Raw genomic sequence first — 12677 nt, forward strand, 5'->3', positions numbered from 1 at the left:
TTTGGTAGAACAGTATGTTTGGAGGTTGAGATGGTGAAAAAGGGCCATCACAGGACATTACATAGCCAAAAAGATTAATCTTCATTATGAAAATAATCCTTACCACTAATTTAATTGGACAAAAAACATGTGTGTGATGAAAACAACGTACCCCTTTATTTTCATAAGGGTGGTTTATTTCAATTGTATGTATACAGTATGGACAGGAGTCTGTATTGATATCCATGTGTAAATCCAACGCTTCATTACACTCGTTCACCTCACAAACCAACAGGGTTGAAGAAGACTCGCAAGGGCTTGAAACCGTGGTAACACCAGTCCCCCTCTTCACTTCTGTTGTACTTCCCTTTGTCTGTTTTTAAACTCCAAAAACCTTCTTTAAATATACTGCAAAGATTGTACAGAATATAGAAACCCACACAGTAAACTAAAGTACACAAATATTTTACTTTATGCCCGGCATAAACCAACACATAGATTGCAACTTTGAGGCTACTTGGATTAATCTGCTGAACGTCTGGTGTGGAACCAGGAGGAGAATCCTGCAAGGATTTTACAAGGCCAATTCTTCAAATTGAATAAGAAACAATATTACTTTTGTTAGATCTATCGCACAGTAACAATTGCAGCTAGTTTGTGGCAAGTGAGCAATATAATACTTTGACGTCTTTTGGGTTAAACCTTGTCATACTCCCATCTGGAACTTAAAACTAAAAGTGCCTGCAAGATACTGCAAGCTCATTCATGGTGATTACAAAAGCTGGTAACATAAGCACTATACAGTTTTCAATGTTTACATAAGCGTATACACACAATCTATAATATAACAGAGTAGACTTAGCCATGAATCAGTAGTCATAAATATTACATTGTGCATGTTCTATTGCACATGTCAAGTGTTTGTATGACATGTTAGGTATGGGTTAGTTACCTAGACGTCATTTGTTTGAATACAAAGATGCAACAACACAGACCTCGTAGGACACAGGCTATACATTTTCACAAATCCACTTTTTTTTTTTTTTCATTCTTCTTCTTAGGATATTTTCCTAAATAAACAAAAACCTATAATACAACAGTGATATTAAAATGTGATAAATATTCATGCACAAACAGATGATTCTACCTAAGATCTAGAAATGTGAAAAGATACTGCTGCACAAGCCAGCCGCTGTATACGGATGGGAGGATTTGCTTCTACACTGGACATGAAATTGAACAAAAACACAAAATGGGTGATCGGTAAGAAAAGGCACATGGAATTCAGAGGAGCTTACACGTGAGCACGCACATCTGACAACTGTCTGGAAGTTCTAGTCCTCGTTCTCAACAACAGAATCAACAGTTACAAAACAGACGATCACATGCAACCACAGAATAAGGTCCCACACTCGGTACTGAACGAAATCAAGATCTTCTCACGTTTCACGTTATGCACCTTTTTCATTCTGTTCAAGTTTTTTTTCCATGTGTTCCAAAAGAAAACAAGGGATCCTAATTGCCTCTGTTGATTATCCATTTACTCAACAAAGGATGAGGATGAATTGACTCAACATGACTTGATATTTAAAACCTTTAACATAATTAATGGGTGCATGTAATAAACTACATATGGGAGAGCGGAGGCTGGCACACATTGCTATGTGGGTGAATGTCACGTCTGCTGCTCAGGACTGAAGAGCAGTTCGGTTCATGGGATGCAGGGAGCTTCAGGGAAGCTTTCACCTTCAGCAGTGTGCTGGACTGTGTGCTCCTGCAGAGCCGTGAGGTCTACAAAACGCTCTCCGCACCACACACACTTAAACTGCGTCTCCCGTGAGTGCACGCTCTGGTGCTTGGCTAGGTGCTCGCGTTGCTTGAAGCTCTTATCGCAGCTGGCGCACTTGAAAGGCTTCTCCCCGGTGTGAACCCGCCGGTGGCGCTGCAGCTCGGACGAGTACCTGAAGCGCTTTTCACAGTCGGGACATTTCAGCGGCTTCTCGCGGGTCGGGTCACAGCGATGCTGAACAAACTCTGAAGAGGACACAAAGCGCTTGTCACACAGCGAGCATTTCAGCGGCTTCTCCGTGCAGTGAGAGTTTTGGTGGCGTTGCAGCGTCGAATTCTTCTTGTAACCTTTGCCGCACACGTCACACTTGTAGGGCTTCTCCACTTCACCGCCACACTTGTGCCTCAGTAGTTCTCCCGATTGGCTAAAAGACTTCTGGCAGGACGCACACTTAAACAGACTTTCCATCCCGTGAACCTGCTGGTGGTAAAGCAGGTGGGACGGCTGTAGAAAGCCCTTATCACAGAGGTTACACTTGAAAGGGCGATCAGCTGGGTTTTTGTGGGTGCGTCGGTGGCGTACAAGCGCGTACTGCTGCTTGAAGCTCATCTGGCACTCCTCACACTGGAACGGCCGCTCCTCTGAGTGGGTGCGTTCGTGCTGCCGCAGGTCAGACGGGCGCTTGAAGCTCTTTCCACAAGAACCGCAGCGGAAAGGTCTGTCCCCTTCTGGCTGGCACTGATGGTGCAGGAGCTCCGACGACTCCTTAAAGTGCATCTCGCACAAATTGCACTTGAAAAGGTGCTCGCCCGAATGAGCATACATGTGCCGCACTAGGTGTGAGCGGTGCTTAAAACTCTTCTCGCACACGGCACATTTATACGGCCGCTCGGAGCTGTGGGTGCGCTGGTGGTGCGCCAGGTGCGAAGACTGGCTGAAGCTTTTATCACACGTGTCACATTTGTATGGTTTTTCACCAGTGTGAACTCTCTCATGGCGAGTTAGCTCGGACAAATGCCGGAAGGACTTATGGCACACAGAGCATTTATATGGCCTGTCTGGGGAATTGGCCTCAAATGAAGGGGGAGACGAGGCACTGATTGCAGCGCCGCCACTGGACGTCTCCCCAGTGGAAGGCTGCTGCGGGTTGGCAGCTGATGAGGTCGGGGTGACATTTCCAGAGCCCGGGCGGTATGTCTTCTCACAGATAGAGCATTTCATAGGGTTGTTTCCGTTGCCGTGCGCGTTGTGATGGTGGGCTAAGGAGGTGAGCAGAGAGAAGCCCATCTTGCACACGCCGCACACAAAAGGCTTCTGCTCCACCTGCACACACTGGTGCTCCAGCAGGTCGGTCGCCTGGCTGAAGATCTTCATGCACTGCGTGCACTGAAAGGATCGGTCTTGGGTCACCATGCACTGGTGTTCGTGAGGGTTGGCCAGGTGAGATATGTCATGGCCACAGGCGCTACACTTGTGCCCTCTCTCGCCCCCTACCTGTAAGGAGGGCTGCTGGGCCTGAACAGAGAGCTGCTGGCCATGCTGAGGCTGCTGTAGCGAGGCATCAGGCTGAAGCACCACTCCATACACAGTGCAGCCCAGAGGGTTGTCAGCGCCCGGGGGGAGCGTGTGCACGACAGAGGGTGGAGCCACTGCGTGTTGCTGCTGCTGCTGCCACGCCTCCGTCATCCTTCCACTTCGCATGCAGGGATTCACAGCTCGGCAGATAAGGGGGGCTTTCAGAGCCGATCTGACAGGCAGGATGTGGTTAAAAGAAATGGGAACCGGCACACTCAAGAGTGGCTGTGTGATATATCTGGGTTAACACACGTCCTTTGAGATAGGTGAGAAAACCTAAAAGGAATGGGGGGGAAGGAAAAGATACACATGAAATTACTAAGTATACATCCAACACCTTACATTATTGCATGTAGTAAAAACCATGTAAAAACATGCAGGGTGTTAACGTAAAAAGGCTGAGGAGCTGTCATGGTTTCCAACATTATCCTTTATAAATAGCAACGTAGGAGACAGCAACACAACCAAGACCTATGTTTACATGCCAACAGGAGAAGGTGCTGCATCCAGTGTTAATCATGTGTGACTGTTGGCTATTCAAGTCTTGTTTGTGGTAAAATAAAACTGAATCAAACCAGATAGCAGGCTTGGGAGGCCTAAAACTTGTTCCTCGTTTATTCAGATATCAAATCTACAGTTATAATATGAATACTCCAACATTTTAGCAGATAATAACTTGCTATGCACATACACGGATAAAAAAAACTTCCCAAAAAACTGAAACCAGCATTAATAACAGGTAACACTAGCTGGGGCTTCTTCATCACAACCAGCGGTGGGCTCGGTCTATTTCCTGAAAAGCAACATAGGGCTGTAATGATTTAGTTGTTTTTAACGCTAGACGATGAAAATTGATTCCTGATATCAATTCTGCTCCGTCAGGCCTCTTTTACTGGAGATAAATTTTATTTCCTATAGGTTTTAAATGAATTAGTTTCTGCTTCAGGATGTAGCTAAACGACATTAGCAGCGCAGCTAACGTTGCTAAACAACTGGACTTCCTTTGAGATTAACATCATCGTTTACACAAAATATTACTATATTCGCCGGTTTTGACGCGTTATAAACAGCACAAACCAACGATACGACGGCAGGGAAAATGCTAGTTAAGCAACGCAGCTCAAAATCAGCGTCGTTTCGCTGGAAATGCCGCTTTTCTGAAAGGCCACAATACGGTTTCGATGCAAACGGACCCGGATCAGACTAGGCCTCCCAGGGGCTGCGGGGGGAAATCCGCCTCCTGCAGCCGAGCCTCGAACATCTGCAAAAAAACAACACAATTTCTAACGCACAATCATCACGATTACTCACTCGAGCGGCTTATCGGTGGTTTTCAATGTCGTCTTTGGTCTAAGCTCGACAGCCTTCGGTGCACTTGGGACTCGGAGGGCCGGCGGTAGAGGGGATGCAGTTGAAGCCGGACGCCATCCTCCTGCAGACGGACGGACACCGGAAACCGCCGCGCAGTGAGAGCGAAGCCGCTGCTTCTACAGCCGCCCCATGCTGGAGGTTCACCCGGGAGTCCCACACCACCAGAGCAAGAGATAAAGTGCTGCACGAAATTGTTCCAAGAGCATTCAAACAAACAAACAAACACAAAGGCCAATACTACGAGCTTGTAAGATATTAGTTAATATATTTCTTAATTTGGACAGTAGATGGGAGTGTTTCCCTCCTTCAAACATGTAAACAATGAGAAGTCTCAGATGAAACCGTTATTTTTTTTAAATGTTCACCTGCAACAGCAGCAACACTATTTAAAAACCACCAGTAGGCTAGTTGAGAGCAAATATCCAGATACTTCAATTAGCCTATTCAAAAGTACTCACATAATTTGAAAGAAAGTCCTGCATTGAAAATGTGAGGTAAGGGTAAAAGGCGTAGCCTATATGTAGCCAAAGAACAACCAGGAAAATTAAAGCTAGCCTGTAGGCCTATAGGCGGCTAGAAGATTATTTCTCATCAGCAAAAGCAGTATTTTACTGTTCGATTGGGTTGAGTTGGAACTTTTCATTATTGATTCATCTGCTAATTATATGCTCCATTAAAAGTGTGGTTGTGGTTTGTAAATGATCTGCTGTGACAATGAGCCAGAGCCCAAAGTGACACCTTAACAAAGCTTATTGTGTTCAACCAACAGTCTAAAGTCCAAAAACATTACAAACACATTACAGATATTCAGATAATTCAAAGGAAGAGCGGCAAAACTTCACACGTGAGAAGCTGGAACCATCAAATATTTTTACAGGGAAACTTTAAACATAGGCTAATCAACATTTGTTTCAAATAATCGACTGATCGATCAACTAATAAGGTAGGGAAAGTAGGCTATCGCTTTACTTGTAAACTTTAGATTTTTAAGCTTTTTACAAAACATTTTATAAGCTCTTCAATTTATTATTATTAAACTGGTACTTACCCAGTATCCTGCTTCTGTTGTCAGCATAACACTAAATCAAATAATATATCGTGTTCCCTAATTTCCTTAGGCCTATTATTATATCTTGAATACGTCATCTCAGCACTCACAAACTTCATAGTATATTTGAAACCACAAACGGTCTTTACAATAGCTCTTTTTTGTTGTTTGTTTTTCTTCACACACCCTGAAGTAAAGAGTAATCTCTGTTCACTTTAGGGCTGCAACTAACGATTATTTTGATAATCGATTAATCTGTCGATTATTTTCTCGATTAATCGATTATTAATCGATTAGTGGTTTGGCCCGTTAAATGTCATAAAATGATGAAAAATGTTGATCAGTTTTCCAAAGCCCATGTTGACGTCCTCAAATGTATTGTTATGTCCAAAACACAAAGATATTTCAGTTTACTGTCATAAGAGGATTAAAGAAGCCAGAAAATATTCACTTTGAGAAGCTGAAAACAGAGAATTTGGGATTTTTTTATTAAAAAATGTCTCAAAACGATTAATCGATTATCAAAATAGTTGTCGATTATTTTAATAATCGATTACTAATCGATTATTCGATTAATCGTTGCAGCTCTAGTTCACTTTATTATCAAGAGCAGTGCAGCTGAACGACCTCTGGTTTTAACCAAATTTGAAAACAAAAGGGTCAGTTTCACTACAGTCTGTCTGGAGTGATGTGTTTGTTTTGACAAAGCTTTACTCAGCTCCAAGTTACTGTTCAGTTCTCTTTCCCCCTATTTTAAAAGTAATTGAATTGTTGTCAGTTTTCACTGAGTAGGGTTGATAAAGTTAATCTAATCGGTAACACTTTACAATAAGGTACACACAAAAGAGTAGTTACTCTTCCAAAAAAGAGTAGTTACTCTTCTTTTAAAAAGAGTAGCTACTCTTCCAAAAAAGAGTACCCTACTCTTTTTTGGAAGAGTAACTACTCTTTTTTGTGTACCTTATTGTAAAGTGTTACCATCTAATCTTCTTATAACCTATTGCTTTTGTTAGAATATATGCAGTTATAGAGAAAGTCCAATGATGACGAAATACATTTGGGTATTCATTTAAATCTATATTATACAATAAAGTTTATATTTGTATATAACATTTACATTTATTTAATAATAGTATTTCTACTCCTGAAAGCAGTGAATGTCACCCAGTACTCTGTCTACATTTTGAAGCATTTGGACTTGATAAGTTGCATTTTTCAACTTCTGAATTTTTAGACTCCACTACTATTCAGATTTAAATACTTTTCTATTACTTTTCATTCATTTAACAGCTTTAGTTACCACTTACTTTGCAGATGTGTTTCAGTGCATTAAACTACTCAGTATACATGTATAAAATAATTTTACAATTAACTCCATCTGCAATTGGTAAAACATTATTTTTTTAAATTGTTTTTACATTAGTGCATAAAAAATAGGCTACTGATCTAGTATTAATTAATATCACTCACATAATAGGTATTCATTATTTAATATGTTTGGTATACTTTTATTATACTGTGTACAAGTCACGGGTTAAACTGTTGTAATACAGTTTTCTTGTGAAAAATGGGCGAACACTTCAACTGGTTGTAAACTTTACTGTCCGCTAAATCAATGTAATTTCCAAAGAGCCCCTTATAATGCAGCACATGGTGGTCAAAACTCTTACCGTATGTTGTTTGTCGTGCTGCAATTATACAAGGGCTAAATGTGTGGACTTACCTTTTGTCTTGGAGCTATTTTTCATGGTTTGGGATTCCTAGTTTAAATTAATTTAGTTGTTGAATGTAAGTACAATTACTCAAACACAGACATTTAAGAGGTTCTTGTAGGCCTACTTTACTTGAATTCCCATTTTATTCTTTATACTTCTACTCTATTACATCTCAGAGGCAAACATTGTACTTCTTACCTACATATGTTTGACAACTTTGGTTACTTTGCAGATTCAGATTATTAAGACAATTTATTATTATAATTAGTTTATTTATTATTTTGCATTAACCTACCCAGCAGGATATAAACATTAAGACTTCACTGATTCTTATTCAGGGAGGGAAAGTAGGCCTACACTATTCTGAAATGGGTAATTCTGCTAAATGACCACTTTTACTTTGAATCATTTATAATGATGCTTAAACTTTTGTACTTCTTTGACTTAAATAAGCAATATTTAGTTTTTTTAACTGAGGTTAAAGTAGGCCTACGTCTTCTTCCACCAAAGTTGCATTTCTCTTTATGCTTCAATAGAGTGACATTTTAGAAAATTATAATGCAGCATTGAGGCACAAGTTTGTGTTTGTCTCGTTCCTGTTTCAAAATGAGCCAGCTCTAAGAAACAGTTTTCTCAGTTTGTTGTTGGAAGAACTTGATTATGCATGGACGGAGCCCATTCTGCAAAGTAGCCAGAAATTATCACCCACCATCTAATCAGCATTGGACCTCACTCATGCTTGCTCTTGTGTCTGAAAGGGAACACAACTCTGAAGCCAGGCTCAACAACTGGTGCAAAGACTGAAACCAGAAGAGTGCAGGCTGCAGATATGAGAATATTGTATATATATTGAGTTCTTTTAAAGTAAATAAAACTGTTAGCCTCAGGCACAGCTTCCTTTTCAAATAAATATAGCCGAATGATTGAATAAAAAAGTAATAATATAATTTTGGGAGGTTAGACTGTCGAGTTCCAATGCCCTCAATGCTTCCCGCCCTCCACGTTTCCTAAAGACAACTGTGATCATTAGGCAGACAGCAGCAGCTCCCAGCTCCTATCCCATTTGTGGTGGTTTTGAGGTGAGTGGTGTTGAACAAAGGCCTAAGCTAGTGCCTCGAGTTTGCAGCTGATTTGCAAAAACACAAAAAAATACAAGTTTTTCTTTCTAACATACATGGGCTACTAGCTGTAATAAATTAGTAGGCTAAGTAAGTTAGCTAAGGTTGAGCTTAGACAATTTATCATGGGCATGCAGGGTGAATACAGTACATTTGTATCTAATGTTGTCATCACAATTACCAAATTGATATGCAAATAAGCGTTAAAGGCTCAGGGCTGTACGCTTATTGTTTTAGGTGGTAGCACTGGTGCTAGCAAGCAAAAAAATTCAGTAGCACAAAAATAAATTTGGTAGCACACAAAGTATGATCGAAAACTTGCATAACCTTAACCCTTGCATTTCACTGTAATTACCTTTGAGCCTGTCATCTTGGTCTCCTTTGAGATTCTCAATTAATATTATATCCTAGTGTGTGAGGTAATAATTGTAGAAGAATGAATAGGGGTGCACTGATTGTAATTTAGACAAAATAATCTAACCTGCCAATTGCAATTTTTTGCTGATTCAGAATTATTTTTCCCCATAAAAATAATATCTATATCAATATATGTTTTGTATATACATATAATTATTATATTAATAGTAATATTTTTTTTTAGAAAATGTCCTTCTGTTAATTAAAACCAAACTTTAAAACATTAAACATAGCCTATTAAATAAATAAGTATACATATTGGTACAATTTAGGATAAATTAAATAGGTTGTTGTGAATGTGTTGGAAGTTGTTCTTCAGTGGCTTATTTCAAACTTTGTTTTTAGACTACTGTTGACTTTTCTCTGCAGCTGAATGAGTTGCCTTTCTAGCTAGAGCACTGCAGGGCTGTGAAGCGCTAACTTCCTGTTCTTACTGGCTTCAAAATAAAAGTCAACTCACGTTTGCCTATTAACAGGCTTTTAACGTGAAGGCGCACAGGAAATGTTCTGTTTGCACACGCGCTAACTTAACTGCGGTAATCTCCTTCCGGTTATTACCGTTGGTGAAGTTTTTATACGGTAGAATCGCTGCACGAGCACAGATCCCGAGGACACATATCTTTCACCAGCCAAAGTGAAGGGTGGACTCAATAACTTACTTGCCTAAGACTACATTTACCCCCATTTGGAGTGTTAATGTAGAGCCCTCTAAGCAGTGTTTTGCATCTCTCCTCTGTGTTTCAAGCAGCCTCTCCTCATTATCAACTAGCACTATACAATGCGAATGGACTTGTATTCATCATCGCACGTGATCAATTTCAGTAGCAAATGCGATCAAAACTGTCGCACTGTACAGCCCTGGTTAAAGGTCCAACATTTACTAAACAATTTACATTTTATATTGCATATTGTTGAATGGATAGCTAAACGAAACTTGAAAAATCAGACTTTCTCCATTGCCTTAATATCTGTAATAGCCAAGGCCTACAATAATGTATTTGAAAAGGAAATGTTCTGTATTTTTCAGCGAAAAGCAGATACCCGAAATGTGTTCTGCACAAAGATAGAAGACTTTTTTAATTGTCAACTAATGTAAATGTTCTGTATTATGACCTCATCAAACTAAAATAAACTAAACAGTGCAACAAAACTTACCTTGTCCGTCAATGTGTTTTGGCCGGTGCATGCTTGCACTGACATAATGAGACCATGCATTGCTGCATCTCACTTTGCCGCCACTGGCACCTCTATTTAGAAAGAGTTTCTGAAAGTTACATATTCAGCCTTCAAATTTAAAATGCGCTAATCTGCATACATTTGCCAATGCACTGGTTAAAAAAAAACATACCACCAGTTACTTACTTGCACCAAGACAGTTTCCCCTAAAATATTATGTCTGAATATATTGCTAAGCTTATTTGGTGAATTAAGGAGAAATCTACAGATGTAAACAGACAGAAGGTAGTAAAACGAACATCTTAATCAGTATTTTGGAAGTTTTTTTTCATTAGAGCGAAAAAAGACATGGATGCAAAATAGACCAAAATCTCAAAATTGACCGGCACAGATGAAAACAATGATCCGTGTATTTCACGTAATGTTAAACTATTCAATCACCGTTTCTGCAGCAATGATCCCACTGTGATCATACTGAAGTCTTGTCTTGTTTAAGTGCCATTAAACCAAATATATTTGCTGATCTGTTTGCCGACTAGAAAACCTTCACAAAGCCAAGTAACATCACCTGCAGTAATCTTGAATAATCGTCATCAGTGGAACACCCTGTATATTGAGAAATTTGATTTGTTCACTCAATCTAAGTGATTGTGATTTAAGGTCGTGGTACATCTTAATTTATATAACATATGTGTTCTCCACCACCTTTATGTAACTGAATCATTTGATTGAAAAGGAGAGACGACAGTAATAATCACACCAAACACAATAATTTCAAACATTTCATTATTTTCTCCACATTAACTTCGAAACAACCTCATAAACCAAAGAGTAAGAAAGAACATGCTCGGGCATGCAATGATGTCACAACATGATGATGCCACTGGGTGCGAAGTATAAAACATACAGTAGCAGAGAGAGTATCTTTTTATATCATTCATAAACTCGGGACATTTCAGTATCCACTTAGAGTTAAAAGCTAGCGTTTATTTTACACTGCTCCCTATGTCTCACGTAGCCATGTGTTGCTGGATAAAAGAGACGAGAGGGAGAAACTCACAGAACTGACACCAGATTGAGCAGGCTGAACAAACATGCTGAAAAAAATCTCATCCGGCCCAAAGAGTGTCTGGAAATGACACCGTAGAAACCCCATTTTTCCCGATTTGACTGGTCCAAAGAGGGGACTGGGAGAGAGAGACAAAACAGTGCATGCCATTTCAGGGTGAAAGGGATTTCTTGTAGGGGTGAGGGTGGAGGGAAAGGGGTGGAGGGTCACCTTTCTTAATGTTGAAGGTTATTTGTCTCCTCTCAGCCTGTCCAAGTGGGGCGTTTTCATCTCGGGTACGGAGATTTAAATAAATTTGAGACGGAAAATGAATAAATACGAGGCACTCAGCATTCTCTCTGTCTTGCAAACTGCAAAAAAGTAACAAATTGAATAATAATGCCACATACACATATATAGTAGAATTAGTGGTTATAACATAACTCAAGGCTGTACAAAGGGGCAAGGCTGAATCCTCCTCAGTATGTCAGCAGTCAAATGTGTTGTATGTGTTTTTTTGTCTCTTTTTTTGTTTTTTGGCGTGTGAATGTATGTGTTTGTGTGTTTTCACTTAACAGTAAATTCAGGAAATTTTGTCGAGGTTCAGACTCGCGGCTCTCGGAGAGTGTCAGTCGATCTCTGACATTTGATTTGTGACTCAAAACGTGAATCTGGTCAAGGTGATATCAAGTTGGAAATTGTGATAGAAGTGATAACCAGGACGGAGTGCTCACAAATAAGGACAGAACTGTGATGTTAAAGGGATAGAAAAATGCAATTTGAAAACCAACACAGCCTCATGCAATGGTTGTGTGCGTTTGTTTAGTTTGTGGTGGAAAAAAAGGAAAGAATAATGACAGAGCCCTTTAAAATGGATCTACTCTTGCAGCATAGTTCTGTATGTAGCGCATAGTGTGAATAGTTAGAGAATGGTGGGTGGATGGGGCCAGAAGGGGAAAGGGTTAAAAGGCAAAAGGGGTTATTGTCTGTGGGGTTTAGAATTGAGTGTGTGATCAATACTCTTGGTTAGCATGTTCATCATGATAACCAGGAAACAATGATTGCTATATTCTCAGAGTAATGAAAAAATGGGCAAAACTGTCTGTGCCTCCTCCAGTCCATTTTTCAATAGCTGACGCAGACCCATGCATGTGTGTCCAGATACACCACGTAGCTTAAAACGGCACCCTTTTCTTTTTGACTCTCTTATTCTATGGTTGCAAGCTCAAAATAAGCGTTTGAAAAGGACCGGTGCTTTCATATAAACTCAAATGGGCTTCGACAGAGGTGAAAAGACCAGTAGCAACAATAGAAAGGCTCTGCTGTGTCCATCACTCGGGCTGCTTGCTCCAGTCGAGTAGGCAGAATGTCCGTCTCAGTAAGTAATAGTATAATATACCGTAGTTATCAATAAGTCTTAGTGGATCATACCTGTATAAGT

The 12677-nt window shown here is 40.1% G+C and overlaps 1 protein-coding gene across 1 annotated transcript; it reads right to left on the reverse strand.

The window, feature by feature from the left end:
• Window positions 1-2: 2 nt before the first annotated feature.
• On the reverse strand, window positions 3-4905 carry znf319a (zinc finger protein 319a). The gene is made up of 2 exons (XM_080029844.1): window positions 4655-4905; window positions 3-3619 (listed from the first exon to the last, which is right to left on the reverse strand). The coding sequence occupies exon 2, from the start codon at window positions 3467-3469 to the stop codon at window positions 1691-1693; it is 1779 nt and encodes a 592-aa protein (XP_079885970.1). The 5' UTR covers window positions 3470-3619; window positions 4655-4905; the 3' UTR covers window positions 3-1690.
• Window positions 4906-12677: the final 7772 nt, after the last annotated feature.

The sequence above is a fragment of the Ammodytes marinus genome (genome assembly GCF_949987685.1).
Source record: "Ammodytes marinus genome assembly, chromosome: 1".
Classification (NCBI taxonomy): Eukaryota; Metazoa; Chordata; class Actinopteri; order Uranoscopiformes; family Ammodytidae; genus Ammodytes; species Ammodytes marinus.

Excerpts from the sequence above, each read along its gene's own strand:
- znf319a (XM_080029844.1), bottom strand. The coding sequence starts at position 3,469 with ATGCGAAGTGGAAGGATGACGGAGGCGTGGCAGCAGCAGCAGCAACAC.